The 21,570-nt window shown below is 36.5% G+C and overlaps 1 protein-coding gene across 1 annotated transcript in view; it reads right to left on the bottom strand.

The window, feature by feature from the left end:
- Nucleotides 1-21,239, bottom strand: part of LOC101298156 — a 28,203-nt gene extending 6,964 nt beyond the window's left edge. Inside the window, exons 1-34 of the mRNA XM_004305737.1 lie at nucleotides 21,029-21,239; nucleotides 20,857-20,934; nucleotides 20,270-20,382; nucleotides 19,906-19,999; nucleotides 18,583-18,620; nucleotides 18,269-18,337; nucleotides 17,920-17,981; nucleotides 15,825-16,032; nucleotides 15,157-15,225; nucleotides 14,994-15,073; nucleotides 14,652-14,801; nucleotides 14,017-14,080; nucleotides 13,086-13,187; nucleotides 12,798-12,935; nucleotides 12,593-12,720; nucleotides 11,647-11,797; nucleotides 11,048-11,290; nucleotides 10,842-10,943; nucleotides 10,074-10,132; nucleotides 9,826-9,928; nucleotides 9,025-9,210; nucleotides 8,823-8,939; nucleotides 8,429-8,709; nucleotides 5,951-7,470; nucleotides 4,762-5,858; nucleotides 4,288-4,416; nucleotides 4,054-4,203; nucleotides 2,895-3,464; nucleotides 2,755-2,826; nucleotides 2,185-2,625; nucleotides 1,846-2,029; nucleotides 1,492-1,765; nucleotides 1,006-1,335; nucleotides 803-895 (exon numbers count right to left, since the gene is read on the bottom strand). Of these exons, the coding sequence (XP_004305785.1) occupies nucleotides 803-895; nucleotides 1,006-1,335; nucleotides 1,492-1,765; nucleotides 1,846-2,029; nucleotides 2,185-2,625; nucleotides 2,755-2,826; nucleotides 2,895-3,464; nucleotides 4,054-4,203; nucleotides 4,288-4,416; nucleotides 4,762-5,858; nucleotides 5,951-7,470; nucleotides 8,429-8,709; nucleotides 8,823-8,939; nucleotides 9,025-9,210; nucleotides 9,826-9,928; nucleotides 10,074-10,132; nucleotides 10,842-10,943; nucleotides 11,048-11,290; nucleotides 11,647-11,797; nucleotides 12,593-12,720; nucleotides 12,798-12,935; nucleotides 13,086-13,187; nucleotides 14,017-14,080; nucleotides 14,652-14,801; nucleotides 14,994-15,073; nucleotides 15,157-15,225; nucleotides 15,825-16,032; nucleotides 17,920-17,981; nucleotides 18,269-18,337; nucleotides 18,583-18,620; nucleotides 19,906-19,999; nucleotides 20,270-20,382; nucleotides 20,857-20,934; nucleotides 21,029-21,125 (7,592 nt within the window). The 5' untranslated portion in view covers nucleotides 21,126-21,239. The remainder of the gene's footprint in view (nucleotides 1-802; nucleotides 896-1,005; nucleotides 1,336-1,491; nucleotides 1,766-1,845; nucleotides 2,030-2,184; nucleotides 2,626-2,754; nucleotides 2,827-2,894; nucleotides 3,465-4,053; nucleotides 4,204-4,287; nucleotides 4,417-4,761; nucleotides 5,859-5,950; nucleotides 7,471-8,428; nucleotides 8,710-8,822; nucleotides 8,940-9,024; nucleotides 9,211-9,825; nucleotides 9,929-10,073; nucleotides 10,133-10,841; nucleotides 10,944-11,047; nucleotides 11,291-11,646; nucleotides 11,798-12,592; nucleotides 12,721-12,797; nucleotides 12,936-13,085; nucleotides 13,188-14,016; nucleotides 14,081-14,651; nucleotides 14,802-14,993; nucleotides 15,074-15,156; nucleotides 15,226-15,824; nucleotides 16,033-17,919; nucleotides 17,982-18,268; nucleotides 18,338-18,582; nucleotides 18,621-19,905; nucleotides 20,000-20,269; nucleotides 20,383-20,856; nucleotides 20,935-21,028) is intronic.
- Between the last annotated feature and the right edge of the window lie 331 nt (nucleotides 21,240-21,570).

Genomic DNA, 21,570 nt, shown 5'->3' with positions numbered 1-21,570 from the left:
AAGACTTCCGTTTGGTATATGTACCCAAAAGCTCTCCATCACTAAGCCATGGTCAAGGAAGAAACCATATTGGTAGTTTGGTACTAATTACTATGCCTTATGCCAAAAGAGTCTTGAAAAGACTTCCGTTTGGTATATGTACCCAAAAGCTCTCCATCACTAAGTCATGGTCAAGGAAGAAACCATATTGGTAGTTTGGTCTAATTACTATGTCTTATGGCAAAAGAGTATTAATCAGTTAATCAGTTTAAAAAAATTCCAAATGAAATATTGTAGGAAGCAAGAATTTTATAGGAAAGCAAAAATACAAAGACACATGCAGAAAGGGATGCACTACGGTCCATCTAGGTAACTAAAGAGCATGATACAAAATGAAACAAATAAAGCCACACTCCACAACAGAATTACAGTCCAGTTAAGTATCAGACAAATTAAGATCTTTGTTTACCCTAACACACTCTTCTGATGAAGAAAAATATAAAAAGCCTACACTTCTTATGACGACATGATCTGTGGAAAGCTCAACCTACCTTTCAACCACTAAAACCAGTGATAGTCAGCACAGAATACACAGCACCAATACAAGAACATCACAGGCAAATTCTCACACACTAAATTGCCAATCAAAAGAATAAGACATCCCTGGATTCAAAGAATACCAAAAGCCCATAAACTTGACTAAAGCAGAACTTTCTACCACAACTGATCCACCTCCTACCCTCTAACATATAGTATAACCTCTTTACTTCTTCAATATAAAGTAAGAAAAATCAAGATGATCCAACATGTAAAAGGCAATTACCTGGTTGTATCCATCCAGTGAAGATGAGAATGTTCCCCTGTACCCAATTGAAAAGAAAATTCGGTTCCTTTCTGCTTATAACATATGTTCTTACTGCATGCGTTGCTGATTATGTACCTGCAAATAAGAAAATTTTAACAGTATTCAGACCAATAGACTAAGCATATGAACTAAGAACAAATGGCTACAATATCTTTTGTCACCTAGGTTGGAAGGTAATTGCACTTGTCCTCCCAGCAAATGGTGCGGCCACTGCACTGGACGTAATGGACATCATAAAAGCCTGATTTGTTGACGGTTGGGGAACAAGGACAGTAGTTGAACCACTAGGTGGAATAAGGGAAAATGAACTTGACCATAGAGAATTTGGCATCTTATCTCTTACATATTCAGGCATACACCTACTCACTCTAACCATTACTTCACCAGCAGAGGAAAACTGATTAGGAGAGAACATGCATGCCCTCACTCTTCCACGCTCATATCCACTAGAGTTTAAATCTTTTGAGGCCAACTGACTGGTCGAACTTGATCTATTCTGTAAACCGTTGGAAACTGAGTTTTCCCTGTCTACATTACATTTGCTTAAAAGTTCATTAAAGTTGTCTTCGGAGTACAGAGGTTTGCTAGAACTTATTCCTTTGTGAGTTGCAGCATTGTCTCTATTTGAGACTATATGAACACTTGACGAAGAACTTCCAATTGTATGCGACTCTCTAGCATTAGGATTATAGCTAGAAGATACCAGACCAAGACCATCCTTGTTTCCCTGAAATACTTCTTGTTCATCCATATCATAACAAGAAGGCACAATGCAGCTAACTCCTTTCATGTCACTGGCAGATTCAGAAATAAACAGTGGAAAACCCGTGCAATTATATAACAGAAAGGGAACAGAGATAAAGAGTTCCCTGGCTCCAGAAAATGCATCCATCACCTTTTCCACTGTGACATACACTGGACCTGAAACAAAGACACCAAGATCATTAATAATTTTACCAAGTATATCATTATTTTTGATGAAAGAACAATACAAGAAATACCATTTGTCGAGTCTCTGTCGAACGGCACAACTTCAGAAAGTGAAAACTTCGTTCCACCAAACTTGGCTTTTTTACAGAATATTTCAGTACGTGGAAAATCCAAAATAGCCGTTTTAAAGCCATTAATATGGATCTCCAATTTCAGCTGATGAGAAGGATCAACATTATGAAAAGAAGTTTCCACCTGCAGAAAAATAAAATACAAAAAGATGATAAAGAAACCAGGATGAGTAAACATATTACTTTCTATATTTATAATAAGGATGCAGTAAAGGTGAAAGTAGCAACGACCTCCTTAATCAGTCAAATAGATGTACTTAACAATATCTAATCACAAACCTCTGAAAGAAATGCAGTTTGGGTAAGCCCACCACTTTCTATCGTCAATGTCACTGCATCAGGAAGATAGTTATTCACTACTAAAGGGATACTGAGGACTACTTGGTGAATAAACTGCTTTTTTGCCTCATCCTTGTGCAATATTTGACCACCATTTGCAACTGATTGCTTTAATGAACTCTTTCTTGACCTAACAGGAGAAGGTATACTGACGTTTCTTACTGAGATACAACAGCGAAATGGATCACTATTCGGATGGGCTGGATAGCAAGCAAAAGACTTGAGAAATCCAATTTTTCCCTCTTGCGAAAGCAGGTTTGAGAGATTGTAAACTTCACTCCAGAGATGAGAATATCCAATTGGACGCCATCTAATCCTACCAGCTTCAGCCAAGTGCAGAGGCAGCGGTAGCTCTTGACCAGGATATATTGGATCTAAGATCTGAAATAGTATTATTTAAAAAAAAATATTATCAATGGACAACAACATAGAAAGAAATACATATCGTTACTAACCATAACAGAAAAGTAAGATTATAAAATCATAATGAAAAACGAATATGTGTTCTACCTTTGGGGCCACACCAAATGGAATATCAAATCGCAGTTCCAAAGGCATTGAAGTCGCATTTGAAAGTATAACCTAAAAGTAAAACGTGTAAGAGATTTCCAATAAACATAATTCATACCATAACTGAGTTTGTGCAATACCGTTGAGTACAATCGGATTAATTTGCTGTACCGCTGCACCGAAACATCAAATATGACAGGAACAACAAAACCAGCAGTGGCATTTGATCTATGGTTTTCCATATTGTCATTGTATGACATAGAAAAATCAACCTCAAAGTAGGTAAGTCCTACAAGATCCATTGAAATCGGTTCTGAAGGCACTGATGTTCCATCAAGTTGAATGCTAATATACTGATGACGAACCCCATTTGCCTTCTGATCAAAAATTCTTTCGGGAAAGTGTGCTGGCTTAACATGAATAAGTTGTTTCCCAGGAGTATCATTGATATATATTGGAATCAAAGAACCTGGTTGCACAAATTTTTTATTCATTTCTGAGGAATCAAACTCATCAGGACTAATTGGGCCTTGATAAACATGATATGCTAGAGGCAGCGATGTCATGTTTTGAAGTACATAAGGAGCATGTTTTCCTGCATATGTGTACTCAGGAAATGGGGAATTTAATAATTTTTGGCTTTCAGGAAGATCATTTGGACTCAATAGAACACACGCATCCTTGATCATCTCAACTGTCCTGAAGAGACACTGTAAAGAAAAAAAAATCAGATATGTACTAGACTTGACAATTTTATAGAAAATAACCCAGTCATAATTCATGTTATGATGATTTTAACAATAGACTGTAGGGACCTTTGCTAGTCTAATCAATATTGTTATCACTTGAAATCACGCCCATGTCTAAAGTAGAAGATGTGCATTCCTCAAAAGGACCCACTTCTAAAATGATATGTAGAGTAGAGACAAACTCCAAAACTTTTTGGTCAAATATACCCAATACCTAAAAGGCAAACTATTATCCAAATCAGAAATTAATATATCATCTAAGCACAGTATGTCCAACAAACTTGACATGGATATGGTATAGTTAGTAACACAAATTAAAATATGATTGATTGATTGCAGAGATGATTGTTGAAAGGAGACTCAACAAACAGATAGTTTAAGGGAATAAGTATGATCAATGGGAATGCTCCTCTTTATGCAGTTATCAATACAATTAAGTTGTCAAATTCAATAGGTTGAAAAAGGAAAAATAAAGAAATAAAGAAAACTAAATGGCTTAGCAATATGTTTAAAGGACAAGGCACTCTAAGGGATTAAGTGAAGTTCTCACCTCTATGAGGGATTCAGTGAAGTTCACATTGAGGTGTCCAGATGATTTGAGATGGATGTCTGTCAAATTGGAGCTGCTGAGACTCATCTCTTGTTTTCTAATCACATTGACCTCAAATTGCCAAGGCTCAATAAATGGCTCCCAGAACACCTTCAGTCATTTTTCAAACAGATGAGGAAGCTTAGAATAACATTTACGACATAGTAGAAGGGGAAGTAGAGGTTTAGAGTATACCTTGTGAATGTTATTGTAGTTCACTTGAAGGTCACCAGAAACTAAACATTCAATGTTATTTTCAGTCGCAATAACATGCAAGGGGACGTTCCCCATAAGAATCTGAAACAGGGGTCCACTACAACTCCACTGTGTCAAAGGAAACACAAATCGTTAGCATGGAAACTTCAAAATTTGAGACTGGCAAGAAATTTAATAACAAACGAGCTAGACCAAAATAGATCAAAACATATAGTTCCTTGTTCAAAAGGAGCATGACTGGATACACACAAATGAAAGTAAATGAAAGAGATACATATTTAATTTGGAAAGATAAAAAAGAAAAAGAGTAAGAAGTAAAAAGCAGCCATGCTAAAATTAAGTCTTAAGAACTGTATAAGAGTAAGAGAGCATAATCATGATTTCCAAGAACATGAAGCCTATGAAATTGACGACATGAAATTATCTCTTTAAAAGTCAAGAAGGTCAACATACCCTTCCATCGCTTAGCAGAAAAGAAACCTTCCTAATATGGACTCCAACATCGATTCTACCAAAAGATAAATGGGAATGCCCTCCTTCAGCAACACTAAATTGTACACCATGCCAGAAGTAGAGAATGCTGTGTGAAATCCATACATCTAAATGATCACATTGAACATCTCCTTCAACATGCACAAGCTCCTGGTTATTAATGTCAGCTACCAAGAGCACCTGAGATATTTGGAAAAAGGGCGTAGATTGAACACTTTCATTCTGGCTAACCCATACCATGCCCTCTACTTTTTCTATGTCAGACTTCACTTTCACATTCGTTCCATCAACAAAAAGTTCACTACTTCTACTACACAAAGTAACTGCAATGGACCTAAAGGCTTTTGCTTCAACTATGTCAGATAAATCATTCGTAGAGCCACATCCATGGCAATCCTCTCCCTGATATTCCCCAAATGCTCGGCCACAATTCCAAACAGGAAAGTGCAATGTAATAAAAATATTATCTGACCTCACGATGAGGGCATCAGTGTCCTGCTCTGAGTTGTCTGGCAAACTTGTGGATGATTGTCCAGCGTAAGATTTGAAAAATTCAATCACCTCAGTCCAGTAAGACATATGTAACCACACTTCAACAGAAGGCAAAGAAACACGAACTTCATTTACACCGTCTTTTTCTTTGGTAAGAGAAAATTCAAGAACCGACGAGGTTGTGCTAGTGGACTTGCATCTTGCTAATACAACAGAATTAGGTAATGAACTTAATTCTAGGGAAGAAAAAATTATAGCAACACTTAACAGAGTGTCATTTCTCAACGATGCCGAGCAAACTAATTTCATTTCAGCAGTAGCGATAGGGTCTTCAGAGTTTCTTTGGCATGGATTCAACTGTATCGACAATGAATTGACATAGCATCTAACTTCGGTATAATTAACGCTTGACAGTACAGGTGGATCTTCATTATTCTGTGCTAGGCACCTTTTTGATTGAAGAAACTGTAGAACATCAGTCTTGAAACATTCGGATAGATCAGAAACTATGGAAAATTGATTTATGATATCAGTTAGCCCCTGAAATCCCTGAAAAAAGTGATCATCTGCAAGAATGAAAGAGAATAGATCAACAAATTTGTACAAAATACTAGTGATATTATTTTGGTTAACTTGAACATGAAAGATGAACTCCTACCTTCGGGCTTAAGCTGACAGTTTCCAACTCTGATCATGACACAAGTGTTCGAGGGGGAACTTTGACATGAGGATTCGTTTTCACAAGGTATTTCCACCCATATGTCAGCACAAAGAGGACCAATTAACGGAACATTTATAGAGGAACTGTATTGGTTGTCCTTGAAAGATAGCAATGAAAGAAACAGGTCCCGTCCAAATAGATTTAAAGAATGGTTCCTCTTTGCAAGTTTATCAGTGGAGACCCAACATTCATGAGGAATGTCCTTCAGTACATTATTTAAACTACTTTGAATAAATGTACAGTAGAACTGCTCAAGTTCACACTTTAGAAATTGTCCGTCATTGCTTTCCACAGGCACAATCAAAACAGAGTCCAGTATCTCAATCTTGTAAACAAAGGAACATTCGTTATCACTTTCAGTATCTTCATGCCCTGTGGTGACAAGCTGGTCATTAGAATCGGAACTCCAATCAGACAAGGAGAAGTAACCAATTATTATGGCCAGATATTCAGGAGGTAAAATGCAATATACATGCTGCACGCTGAAGCATAGTTCAACACGTGAACTCAATGGTCCACATTCTTTCCTCACACGTACGTTTAGAATAGGAGAGATATTCGATATTGAGGGCCCCCACAGAAACTCGCGTAAATTCTGTGATGACCAAGATGAGCTGAGAACTAACCCCTCAGACGAACACAATACATCGAAGCAGTTTTCATAAATTGATACTGAAGAGTTGCACCTAGGCACGGTAATCGTTCCAACAACGCATTTGGAATCATGAAAATGCACTTTTAATCCACAGAGATTGACATCAATTACAAGAGGACTACTAGTGGTAGCAGAAGTCCCAAACACAGCAGAAGCTTCAACAGCAGATCGGAACTTCAATGCTGGGTCATGAAACGTTTTAGATACCTCCTTTACGTTGAAATATTTTCTCCATTCAGGACTGGCATAAACCAAAGAACTTTCAAGGTTACCAAGGGAACCAGCACTGGATAGCATAACAAATGGAAAACGATCTACAGGTATGCTTGCATACTCAGACGACCCAATTTCTACAAAGTTGGAGAAACCAAACCTTTGAAACCCAAAACCTAGAACACTGTTTGGATACCTAGCGTCCACAGATGAGCTCGAGGTGTTCTTACCAGGATTAGATGAACCATATGCAGAAAGTCTATCAAAAAATGCAACCAGAAGCCGGATAACATATGGGTAGCAATGGAGATCGCCGTTATTCAAGCATATTCTACATTTGTGATGAACTGGCTCCTTCAGATGAGATTCATAATGTAAAGTAAAGCATGCTTGATTATTTTCAGCGTTTTTGGCAAAAGAATCATTTGTATTGTCAACCCCGATCCCATGTGGAGGTAAAGCATTAGTAGATGACTGATTTCCAGATGAATACAAAATCCGACTATCACTTCTACTAGCCAGTTCATAAGTGGTGATACTAAATGCGTTCACTATGATCCAGCATTCCTCAATTTGTGAAAGAGAATAGCTGCACAAAGATAAAAGAAGGGACTTAATAAATAAGATGTTGCCTATCCAGCAAATAAGATGTTGCCTATCCAGCACAAAATAAAGCACCAAACAACAAGGAACTCCACTAATAAAAAACAATATTTTTCATCTTCCTTTTCAATTGGAAGAGAATTTAAATATAGCATGTAACAAAAAGGACAATACTTATGCAGCAATTGAATTAGAACCTAAAATTAACATGGGGCAACCAATCAAATAAAGTTTAAAAGCGAATAAAATTTTCTTGTTAAATAACTTCAATAATTAAAAGCTAAATGAGCCAACCCGAGGATATTTCAAGCTCGAGCTCGTCCAATAATCAAGCCGAGCTGAGATTATGAAAAATATTCAAGCCTAGCGAGATACAGCTAAAAAAATCTATTCAAGCTTAGGCCTGGCTTGAGCTCAATGAAAAGCAACTGAGCCCAGCTTGATCACCTTGGTAGCTGTTTCGGCTCGGCTCGTATACACCGCTGCTAAACACAAGCAAACTAATAAATCCCCACAGAAACATAACAGTCACCTCTTCCTTTATATCTTTACAGCTGTCCTTTTCCCACCAAACAACCCAAAAAGAAGCCAAAACAGAATAATATGATAGAGCAACAACTTCATTATCAGCAACAGTTCTTTACAGATTAAATGCTCCATGCAAGACAAACTTTTTTTGACATATGCCGTTTAAGAAAATAGGAAGAAAATTAACGGTAGGATGGATAAGTCCATGAACACCATGACTATACTTCTCAAGCAAAAAGATGAACAATAAAGAATCAAAATTATGGTCTAGCATCTCTGGCATGCAATCATGCTACAAGTTTATTTAACCTATTGAATGTTAAAAGGTGCAGGTGCATTCAATTCTCCTATTTCAAAAGTGATTCATTGAGACAAGTCTAAATGTATGCACTAACAAAAATGAGAAAGCTAAATACCCGATGTCCAATTGTTGGAATTTAAGCATGATTGACGAGCTGTTTTCTTGCTCATTTTCCAGTTCAACTTCAATCTTCACTGTCTCCAGTTTGATATTGGTAGAGAAACCAAAAACAGGGGTCCCTAATCCATTTGACGTGGCATCAAGCGAATCAATAGTTTCCAAGGGTAGAGAATCAAACTTCAATTGCAGAGCACCTAGATATGCTATCAATCCCAGAATGGCAGCATATATTGATGGAGAAAAATGAGCATGAAGTGATGATACAATGACACAAGCCTGCGATCAAAAGAAGAACTGAGAACCACATACATATCATTCCTATGCATCCTAAATTTCACAATTGCTAAATGGAATTAAAAGTTATTAGTTAATACTTAAAACTGTCTTACCTCCAACTGTTTCAGTATTGACTCATCTTGGATCAAGCAAAATGCAAAGGAGACAGAAGCACTAACTTTCTCCAAGATAGAAATTGGAAAAGAATGAGAAGGTATCATTACCTTCAACTGCACGTAAATTTATCGTTACTCATTTGATCCTCAAAAGTTTAAGAAAACCAAAAACGGTACAAAGTCTCTGACAGAACCTAACCTCAAATTCATTTAACTTCACCTCATAGTGATCATAGAGATCTTGAATTTGGACACAAGGAGAAATATTACAGCTGGAAACTGAAGTTAAGAAGTTTTTCAGTGTATAAAATTGCTCCTCGAAATCTGATGGCTTAGATCTTAGATCACATTTAGTCCTGAAAAGAAGAGAGCCTGCTTCCAAAACCTGTAAAATTTTGCATTATAAAGAGAACAGAAAAATCAAGCTTATTATAAAATCTAAGATATCAACTATCTAGCATTATCCTCACAAAACACAGGTATGGATAACAACCTGGTGAAAGATTATTTGGGTCTTGGAGCCAACCAAAGTTTTGGTTAGTATATTTTGTATTGACTTCTTTGTGTAAGTTATTGGTTATGATACGAGGAGAATCCGAGAATTTGAGTTGGAACTCATCTTGTTCTTCCTCATCTAGCTCCATGATTTGCAAGGTTAAGTGCTTGGGAAGTTTGTTGTAAGTTAGATCATTGCTGATAACAGGGCCAATGCATTTGATGTGGTTCAATGAAAAACCGTTTGCAGTTTTCTGCACTAGCCTATTATGAGTGGAGGTGAGCCTTAAATGGAAACAATTTATTTCTTCTTCATCCAATTACATTAGATAGGGAGGAGGGTGTTTTTAAAGAAGCTGGATTAGATTGGTTAGCCCATAATCATGCAAATGTTATTCTACTATTTTCCTCTTATTAATACGTTATGGTCACTGATGACAAAACAAAAAGAACAATAATATACATATGAAGATATTGACAGTATTTTGTTAATCAACATGATTACCAAGTTATGTGGATCGGACGTTGAATCTCTCCAAGGAACATTTATGACGATATTGAAAATAGTAACATCCCACACCACTTTCCTATGACGTGATAAAATGTATCTGCAAGCAACAAAGCATTGAATAACAGAACATAAGCAAATAACATAAATGAGTTTGTAAAACTAAACACAATCATGGGAGTAAACAAGCATGGAGGGTCGAGACAAATAACACATTGCGAGTGGCAGGCAATAAGAAAACTTACTCAGCTTTTGATAGCAGTCGACCATTGACATTTTCTATCCCATTTAGTGACATAAGGACCTGCAGCAGATCATATTATCAGGTATTAAAATGAGAATAAACAGATATTGAAAGAAAGGTAAGCACTGTCTTTTGGTTTTAACTTTACAACCCCAACCCCTCTCCCTGTACATGTACAGTGGAACAATGGGAGGGAGGTGTGGTTTGTTAAAAAGGGGTGCCAATTTCATCCCTCAATTTATCCTTCTTGTCATAAAAGGTTAGAAGATGGTTATTAGTTCTCAATAACATATACTGTGCAAAACAAAACAAAAATTGAAGCAGGACATATCACAAACCCCCAAAGGTCAAGAAAGAACTAATATAAGATATGAGTACAGAAAATAATAAAAATATTTATTTAATTACCAGTAACCAGATCTAATTACTAACCAGGGGCCTAGGTTCTCCTATCAAATTGGGTATGATTATTCAAAATTTCTATCAAGAGAAAATATAAGCATTGTGCAATGGAAGTAAGGGAAAGTGCAACTATTATGTCAATTTCTTCCGACCAAATTTACCCAGATAATACTCCTCCAGTTAAACAGATGAACAAATTCATAATCTAATATGTGCATCACATCTTGCCTACAGATCATAATTGACTCTTACCTTCCAGGCCAACTTTATGTGAACAAAAAAAATCAAAGGGCATATACAGTCTCAAAACAGTGGCCAACGAAAAACAAAACAAAAACTCTGGGAAATAATAGAAACCAACTCTTACCCTTCCATGCTGACTTTCAATGGTTTTTAACGCTCCAAGAAAATCCATCAACTTTAAGAAAAATTCTGCATCAATGGTGACTTCTAATGGTTGAAGCATCCCCTGTGTAGAAGTGTTCCAATACAACATTTATCAATAAAGAATTCCTGAAGGAGAGGGATCATTGACAATAATTGGTAGATCATAAAAGTAGAGGGTAATAGCACCTTAATGGACAATTCAGCCTCGAGATCAGATGATACATCCACCTGCAATCTAAAGGAAGGATTCTCGTTTTCCACTTCGTTCGTCTCATTATTAGGCTGAAAATAAAGAAGGTCAATCACAGGAACTGATCCTCTACTAAAATTAACTTCATAAAGGTACTTGATCACAGGAACTGATCCTCTACTAAAATTAACTTCATAAAGGTACTTGAGTCTCTCGGTCAATGACCACTGCTCTTCGAGCTACATTGTCGAAAGAACAGCCAGCCAGTCAAGCATCTCCGTAACGGTTTGGAGACCAAAACTCTCGAAATACATACAATGTATGCTACAAGAAACAGTACCAACACCCTAAGACCTGATTCTGAAAGCGAATTGCATGCAATTTGGTATTTCTTAATAAATTGAGTATTTTTAAGTGCTTAAGACCATTAAATATCTCCTTGGATTTCACAGAATCACTTAATACCTAACTTAACAGATCATTTACCGCTGAAAGTCAGAGTCCAATTGAAGAGCATGTCTGCAGATTTCCATAAGAAAAAGGAAATGATATTAACTGCTAGATTAAAGATGAGGAAAAAATAGAAACTACTAACCCCTTGCAAATGCAGAATGATTTTCTTGTTACAAGGATAAACCATCTCCCCTGACTTCACAATGGCGACAATGGCTGCAGATTCTTCCCTAAATTTGCACTCTACAGTCACCCCATTCAACATCAACTCTGCAATTTCTTGGCCATACTTCCTGAAAAATCAAACCACCCAAAATAACTACATTCTGTTAACAGCAAAAGAAGTAGTGACCGGAACAGAAAGGCGGCAACACTGCAGGCAATTTTATTTGATCAACATAAAATCATTACCTAGAGAAATATAAGAAAAGGCAAACAAGTTTTCCTAAGCAGTTAAACTGGTCTTATGATTCAGAATAACACCGCTAAGGGACAATAACTACCTCTCCAAATCAACTGCACGAACCCTTATCTATTTCTCATTTGTTTGGATAATTCATTTGTACAATCAATATTACATTTAATCTGACAAAACCACAATATGTGACCCAAGGGTTAGGTTTAGATGCCATGAACAGGGTATTGTCCTCTTTTCAAGATATATGATATGTTAGTTTGTCAATTTCAAGCACATATTTTAAGAAGAGCCTAATGGTTTAGATTTACTGTCTGGCAGCATCTTAAGTCAGACTGTCTAGCAAAAGAAGATTTCCCTGCACAATTAGGAATATTACTAGTTAAGTTCACCAACTATTGTTTAGTTCAGCAATCAAGATAAGAGTTTTCTGATGGGAGAGATCCAAGTTTCAGATTGCGGTGTAGTTGACAGTAAGCTTATGAGTGAAAAGCACATGAGAAAATAACAGCCTACTCTATCCAGCTTCACCTAAGTTTTATCAAGCTCTTCTGGAGCTTCACTCGGGCCAAGCTCAAAAAAAATGCAGAGACAAACTCTAGCCAATTATTTAACCATTTAGTCACTTAGATCTCTTTTAGCCAGATGAAGTACTGAAAATAGGCACTCATACATGTTACGTAGTGTTGCAGAAATCCGATTAATGTTGAACTGGAGTGCACATATATCAATCTCATCATTTGTTGGAGCAACCCCATTGGATAAAATAGGAGGATTGAACTCGGTTGCCTCATATATATCCTGTACACACAACAAGAGGAAGGTGTTTAAATTTAGAAATAATCTTGTTTTCCACTACCTAATTGGTCGAGAAGTACCTTAATAGCTGCATCAGAAAGAGAAACAGCCCCAGAAAATTGATCCGTATTCTCTGTTCCTCCAGCACCAAGCATACCAAGAGATAGCCAGTTCAGCCATCCACGGGATTTTCCAGTTGAAGTGTTCACCAACATCTCCTGCAGCCACATTAAATTAGAAACATCTAGCCTTACTGACAGGCAAAAAATTTCATGACCTTTTCACAGCACTAAAGATGGCTACATGTAATGGAACGTGATACAATACACTTAATTGTATCCTAGCCTGCACAAGAATACAACACATACCTGCAACTCACATTCTGCAGCGGACCTGTAACTTAAAATATCATCTATGTCTAATTCTTTCTCCATCTGCTCCAATTCCCATCGAGTACTTTCATCAATTGGCTGATTATCAAAAATATGGTGTAACTAACTAAGAGAAGTTCAATACTGCATTCATCAAAAAGATAATAACCAACATACAAAACTGGTACAAAGGAAAGGGAACAAAAATCAGTATGAAAAGTAATAATTTTGGTGTGCAGGATGTTGATACATATCAGACATGCATACTATTATCCCAGTACAATCTTGTTAAATTTTATTAATTATTACTAAATAGTTGCAAACATATTCAGGTGGAGAAGAAAAAGACTAGGCTGCACAAACATGTTTTTGTCAAGTTCAACTATCATAGTGTGAATTATGTAACGACAACTATCATAGTGTGAGTTATGTAACGACAACTATCACATCTTTATACAATCTACAGGTGAACCAGTTCATCTCTTATGTAAAAATGCTGGTCATCTTTTCATTTTGGTGTTTTGATTCCGCTATATCTTTTAAACAATGACATTGTTCAGGTTAACCACATCCACGTCAAGAGTCAGAACTTGAAGTACAACTGATATAAGATTATATGGTCACGTACACCAATTATTGGATTAACGTGGAGAGATGCAAGTAAACCAATTTGTAAGGCCTTTTACTATTGGTCCCAGCATAGTGGCATAAAGTGGGGAAATCCGGAAACAATGCTATCATTGGCCCTCTCATTTAGACAAGTTTTCTTCCATCAGTGCCTTAGCCCTAGCCTCCACATAAAACAAAGGGCCATAGGGAATAGAAAACATAACAAATGTACAGCTATTGACACATTTCCAAAGTAGCCATAAGTGCACAGTTTTTTTCAAACAATGAAACCCCAGAATGGAACTAGTATATCACTCACCTGATCATGGCGAAGAAAATCCAGCTTAGTTTTATAAAGGTTAACATACTTCCGACAAGAGCTTCTGCAATCAGGAATTTATACTGCAACATTAAATCCAGAGATGTATGCCCACAAAATAATAACGGCAACAATATTTTCTTATGCATGTAAAACATTATTTTGTTTGATTCCAGCCTCTATAATGACTAGAGGAAACTAAAAGCTAGCACACAAGTTATGAGTTTTTTGGGCCCTAAACTTGCTGGTCAAATGAAATATAAAAAAACTGTCAAAGAGGAAACAGAAATTATTAGTGAAAGTCCAGATCTCACATACTTTTGGTTTAAAAAAGATACCAGATTGTTAAACAGAAGGAGGGTTGATAAGAAACAGGTATCTACTATCTAATCGTATTTGTCAGTTCAGGAACCCATACAGAGAGAGATTGTATAAACTTGTTCAGAACACTGACCCAATAAACACATTTAGTCCTTATCGGGAAAGTGTTTCCAAGAAAAGCATCCTTATTGGGAAATCCAGAGATTGTCTAAACTTATCAGGAAACATGTGTGTGATTGTAAAAGCTGAGTAAATGTTTGCTTGTTGACATTTTACTAGATTATATTGCACAGGTATGTATAAACTCAACATACAATCTCTGTCCAAAGTGTCTCCACGATGTTTTCTTTAATCTCTTCCGCACATCTGATAAGATAGATTCTTGCGCATAATGCCACCACAACATTTGCCAACCCTTCACCTTTTTTGATAACGGACTACTCCAGGGACGGTAACGCCCATACCTTTACAGTTCAATCACAAGAGATTAATTAAACACCACTTAAACTACATAATTTAAACATAGAAGCCTAAATACATCAAAATTATAACAGCTTTTCACGATCCAATGTGAAGTACCCGAAAAACATATTACTTTAGCAATACCAGCAGTCAGAAACCTAATAGCTGAAAATAGTAAGAGAAAGAAAACTTACGTATTTCTTAATTCACATGTACAGAAATAATCCCAAAGAAACAATATCTGTTGCAACTGAACCTCATCTATGGACATCACCTGACAGCACATCATGAAGATAGATGAGAAGCTAGTAAACCATCAAATTAATTCAACATACACCTCAGAGACAATTTACAAACCAAGTCAGTTATCTCAGCGGTGACGGAGTACTGCGGAATTTTGCTACCAAGCTCTCCTGATCTGTTGACCTGCATTAAAGAACATGTATCTCTCAACTTCAGTATAACCGGGAGGCATGTGCTACAAACTACCAATTTTATTCCCTTGGAACTAATCTACAAAACCTATCACCATTCAAAAGTATTATTTCCTGAAGACACACATATATAATACGTGTTAACTCATATTGTTTATTTTTTCACTCTAGAAATCAAGACAGAGCGAAAAGAGTACTGAAGTACAGATGAAACATCATGTTATTTTCTACAAAGCCTCACAAAATTCGAAATATCAATAGCTTTTTTTTTATAAATCCAGTTTGTACTCGAACACTGGGTGGTTTAAAGTGTGATCTCTACTATTACTTTCCTCATTTTCTAAAAATATGGCAGTGGATTCTGACAGTTGATATCCTATATTTTGGAGGAATCAGTTAGGAATGGATGTTAGAGGTAAAGTTCTTAAAAGCTTTTATATGGTGAGGAAACAAAAGTTTCTTCATAACAATTCCAACGACTAAAAAAAAGTGTCAAATGCTGACACACACAGAGAGAGAGAGAGAGAGAGAGAGAGAGCTAAAGTAAACAACAGCAAGTTTAACAACTTGAACCAATACTGTGTTTCATACCAAAAGTGACATGGAAACATCACATGGTGACAGTATAGAGTTGTTATATCTTTTCTCATCATATCTTGTATCTTGCCATACTGTGGAGTCCCCGCTATTGTTCATATTCATCAACTCCACCGGCCCATCATGTGTGCCACAATAAAACTCCAAACCCATAATCTCCACAGTTTTGTTAACTTGGGCCCCTCTTCCCTTTGCAACTGACCTGAGATATCAGAGAATAATAAAACCAAAATAACATTAGCAATACAACTAATCACATAACACAAAGACACAACCCTCAACAAGCATTTCTATAGTTATATTATGGACACGAATATGTTAATGAACAAAATGTTTCTTTTTTAAGTTTTTTAGGAGAATATTTTTTTTTTTTTCTTATCGAGAAAGAGAGACCTGTAGAAGAAAAGAAAGTGTAAGGCAACAAATGGCCAATAAGTCAGCACAACTCACTTAGGCAAGTAGAATAAAAAAGATATTAAGAGCATAAGATACAATGGTATCCACAGAATATACATACTTCATCACACATAGCACAAATCAATCAGTCAGTAATAGGAACATATCCAAAGTATAAGTTATCAGACAACAGTCAAAATGCACCCCAACAACCCACGCTTAACTTCAACCAATGTGCACCAATCACAGCTTCACGCCACAACCAAACCACATCTATAACCCAATAACTCGAACCACAACCTTATAATTTATAGTTCAGTACCACCATCTAAAATAATACTTAGCTGCCCCTATACGGTCAGCATTCCCACAACCTTTCTCACTTTCCAACAGGTGTACTGTTTTCTGTTTTCATTTACATCTGATAAGGTACTCTTCTTCGTCCCCATCAGTTCCACTTCTCCAGTTCATAATTGAACAACTTTGAAGAGAGAAAGACTACAGAGTACATACATGTATCATCAACAATATCTGAAAGGAGGAAAAAGAAATTCTGCAGCATGCAACTCTAATTCTCTGTTATCCAAAGGCAATGAGGGCCCAGAGTACTAAGCAAAGGTCAAATGTGAAAGGAGATGACACTGCAGAGAAAGGGTTGCCATCATCATCGGCAACAAGAAGCGAGCTCTCCACCTTCACCAGCAGATATTGAAGAATTAGAGGAAAAGTGCCATGGCTGCTAAGATATTTAAGTACAGGAACTGATTGACGGGGAGGAAGATAACCTAACCAGATTTTGTTTTCTTTCTTTCAATTCATGTGTTGGCAACTGGAGACACAGGTTAGGGTTGGTTAGGATTGGCTGACAATATCTGGGTGGCTGTATTACCCCAGGTCAAATGACTCAAATCACTGCTATTATCTAAGGCATTAATATTATTTGTAGGTAGCTATCTGTTATCCAAACAAAAGGTGCACAAATGGCAGTGCACAAGCAATTGAAAGATTTTCTTTTAGGCCTATTAACAGAAAATAAATAACCAAGCATTGTATTTGCCAAAATTTCAAACTAGTCCGTATTATTTATGTTAAGAGGCAACAGCACTGAGAAATACTAGCTCTTTCCTTTCTAGACAAGGAATGAACTTGTATCCATAAGAGGGGAGCGGAAACACGAAACAAGTGGAAAGAACAGCAACGAGAAAAATGATTAAAGGAATAAAAAGAAGAATAGGAGAACAATATATGGAAAGAGATCAACCAAAGCAAAAACCACTGCATAAAACACACAACCAATGAAGCCTTTCAGTCTAGAATAATGGAGGAGATAATTTACTCCTTTTAGCTAGTACAGAAGCACACAAGGCTGACAAGAATCTAACATTCTACTAAAGGCTCTCCAGCCAACTTCAACGTAGTCTTCAAAGATCCATCCATTCCATACAATCCAAATTACCAAAATTACAGCCCCCACTACAACTCCAAAAAGGTATCACCAAACCTATGACATTCTAGCTACTGTTGTAGTTGAAAGCAATATGGGCCAATTACTCAATTATAACTGAAAAAATACACTTGAAAGTTTATATGCCTAATCCAAGACTTGGGAATTAAAACTAATGTAAAATATGAAGATTGACAATTAAGAAAATTGATCCAAACTACCACTATTTTAGAGGAACCTGCGAATTACCAGGAAGGATTTTGCTTCATAGTCCTCAAGCTGGAAAACTTCAAACCAAAAATATTACATACCTGGAAAAAAAAAAAAAAAAAAAGGAAAAATGGAATAGCATTAGGTTCTTCTTTGCTATTCAAGAAATAAGGGTTTTGCACAAAGCTTTTTACTCTTATAATACCAAATTACAAGTAGAGTATTTGATTAATATGATAAATAGGTTGTTTACAGATAAGAAAAATAAATAATGGAAGGACAGTTAACTTCTGTGTCTGTGGACTACTTGCCCACATTTCGTAATGCTTCATAAAACCTCTCCTCTCAAAAATAAAAACAAATAAATTATACAAAGTAAGAAATTTACCGAGCCACTCAGCTTGTCATGGTACAAGATATGAAAATCTCTGATTGACACTTGGATGCTGTCAATAATCTGTGGGAAAAAGAATGAACATCACTAACGTTCAGTATTTCAGTAAAACTTGCAACTACTGAAATTTATCACGTGTTCAGCGATACTGAGATAAACCTTTAAACTCTTTTCATTTTACTTATTCCCATGAAAAAATTAAGGAAATATACGCCTATGATTACGTGAAATCACTTCTGCTATTTAAAAATTAATCAAAGATTAAAGATTAGCTTATGTAACAAGAAATGATCACAAAGCAACGTCACCTTCACAGTAATTATTGATATAAACCCAGCTTGATTTTCTGCAGAAAAGAAAATAATGATAAATTAATAAAATCAGATACTAGCAGTTTCAATTTAGTTTGCTGAAACTACTTCCGAAAAGATTAATACAGTAAGTCCCTGAAAATCTAGAACTGTCATCAGTACTGAGAGAATTACATTTTCAGTCAGAGTAAGAGATATTGTCAAGAGTGAAATAATTGCAACCTGTCCTTGAAAGTGTACAGACAAGATAGGTGACAGCTAAAGTGGGAAGGTTGAAACAATTTGAACAGTTTTCCTATTGTAAACAGAACAACCCTATGTACTGACAAAACCAAAAATAGTATGCAAACATAGTAACCCAGAGTAGATATTACTCAAACCTTAACAAGAGAGAGAGAGAGAGAAAGAGAGAGAGAGAGAGAGAATCCCCGACATAAGCAACTACCACATACAGGAAGTACACATTCCAAGCGGTAACAAAACGTAACCTAAGGAGAAGCTGCCTTCTCGTCCACCTTCTGAATCTGCTAGAAACCAAGGTGCATGAAGTAACCAAACCCAACCTCTACCCCAAGAAATTCACTGGGATATGCTACTAGCTCTACCCAGTAAAATCCTGCAATTTCTTTCCACCCACCCCAGACCCATCAACCCACACACGCACAGAGAATTGACTTACATCCTGATCCAACAAAATATCAGGTTTTGCCTCATCTATTACCACAATAAATCTTGGTAAACATTAACAAAATGGACCAGCACTCAATCTTGCTGCTATATCACAGGGTCACTGTTGAGAGTTTCTGAAAGGACTACCAGATAACAACCTTCCCTAACAATTAAAAGGAAAGAGGATAATGATACTAACAAAAGTTTCTTTCTTCCATGAGCCTCTTTAATTGTTCTTTAGAAGTGGAATAATCTTGACCGATGTCTTGTACTCTACATGTTGTGCAAATAAAGTCTTGTTCATAAAATAAGAATAAAGCCAACAAAAGGCATGTATGCCTCAAATCAGATGTGATACTTGATAATGTCAAGAATCATATAGCTTGACCTAACAAAATATCTGGAAAAACAAAGCAACAGAAGTAAAATTGAAATATAAAGTAAATAACAAATTAGAATTTTATACAGTAAACAAAGTTCTTTGTTCATCCTGTAATGTAATTCTAATACCCCTCCCAACTTAAAATTCTTTAATAAGGGAGTTTTCCTTTTCTAGGCATTTCTACAGATGGTTAATAACTGTACTTCAAACAAAAATTGCAATCAAGTATATTTTCAGAAAGCAAGGATAAGAGCCATGAAGAAGCTTACCGCATACACGTTTTGATAATTTGGCCAGCTCTGCAGCGGCAAGTTTGGCCTTTTTTCCAGCAAACTCTCGTTTTTCAACTTCATCCAAACTCCACTGCAAATTAAGAACAGAGTTTATAATTAAATTAATCCTTTTTGTATACTTCCTTAATTATTTCCATCCTGAAATTAATATTCCATAGGAACACTTCATATATTCTGAAAAATCAATTCGGGGCTTTATAGCTAGTTTCTTTCTTTTTATTTTTTTATTTTATTTTTTCAGATAGCTCTTTTGACGTATCATTTGTTTCCCATATATTGCCAAAGACTTCTACATGTCAAATCCAATTGCATTCAGAAAGATATTAGAGACTGATATTACCTCTTCATCATCTCTCTGGGATGCACATAGGAAGACATTTTCCAAACTAATTACAAAGGGCTCCCAACCAAGCTTTTTCCATGGAATTTTGATGCTTATTTTTCCAATCCGACCTATCAGTAAAATCAATGATCAGCTGGAGTTACCAGTATACAAGCATGCAGTGAAGAATTCATATTCTTGTCTTCCAATGCACCGGTTCATTAAAATATATCATGCAGGATTCCAGAACAAGAACAACAGAACAGGTTTTTCAAGCTCTAAACGCCGTAGCAACACAACAAATGGTTGAATCAGACAGAAAGAGCATCCGACTCCGGGAAACACAAGTGCAGGTGACAGTGACAAATTGTTCAATCATCACCGAACAACACACAGTAGCGTTTCTTAACAGAAACATTATCGGAATCCGGAAAAAGTGCCAGTGCCGGTGAGAGTGACAAATTGTTCAATTATCAAACAAAAACACGCATAGCATTGCTTAACCGAATCCATCGAAACCTACAGATACGAAATCTCCTTACCTCCATACATAACACACACCACACATTTACAGTATAGTTAGAACTCTCAAGTGAAAGCAGTACCTTGTTTGAGAGCGAAAGGCAACTGGAGATAATCAAAGGCTTCGAGACTAAGCTCCACGTTCTCCAAGAACACTTCCTCTGCAAATTCAACCATCACGAAATTTTCAAAAACAAAAAATCAAATTCAAGCTGAGATAACACATAATCAAACCGCGAGTGAATTGAAACGCACCGTTCCAGATGGTGATCTTGAGCTGGTGCTTGTGAAAATCCTTGACGTAGCGACCTAGGTAGCCGTGAAGGACCTGAGTGACGAGCCGTTCGAACATTCTGGAATCTCCGTCGTGGTGATTCACGGCGTCGCGGCCATTCCGATTGAAATCGGACGTCTGGGAATGGATGAAGCGGTAGTAGAGACTGAGAGGCGGAGAGAGAGTGTGAAGTAGGACGAGGAAGACGAGGGCGTTGAGAAGGAGGAAGAAGGAGAAGAAGAGGAAGAAGAGAAGGAGCGCCGTAGTGAGAGACTTGTAGCGCCAAAGCCCAGAAAACTCAAGAGAAAACTAAAAGCCTTGATGTAGTGGCCACAGCCCTATTTTATACTCTGTTATTATTTTTTACTTGGGGCACAGTACATTTTTTCTTGGTAGAAAAGAAAAGGTTTGTTCTCGAAAAGATAAATAGCAAAAAAATATGGTTTTGCTGAAATAAAATAGTTTTAAAATTCTCAAAAAAAATTAATTTTATAAATTGCTATTTTTTGGGACGGTAGAGAGA

The sequence above is a fragment of the Fragaria vesca genome, linkage group LG6 (genome assembly GCF_000184155.1).
Source record: "Fragaria vesca subsp. vesca linkage group LG6, FraVesHawaii_1.0, whole genome shotgun sequence".
NCBI lineage: Eukaryota > Viridiplantae > Streptophyta > Magnoliopsida > Rosales > Rosaceae > Fragaria > Fragaria vesca.
Note: the sequence above shows the minus strand (reverse complement) of the source record. Positions and strands in the feature narration are given on the sequence as shown.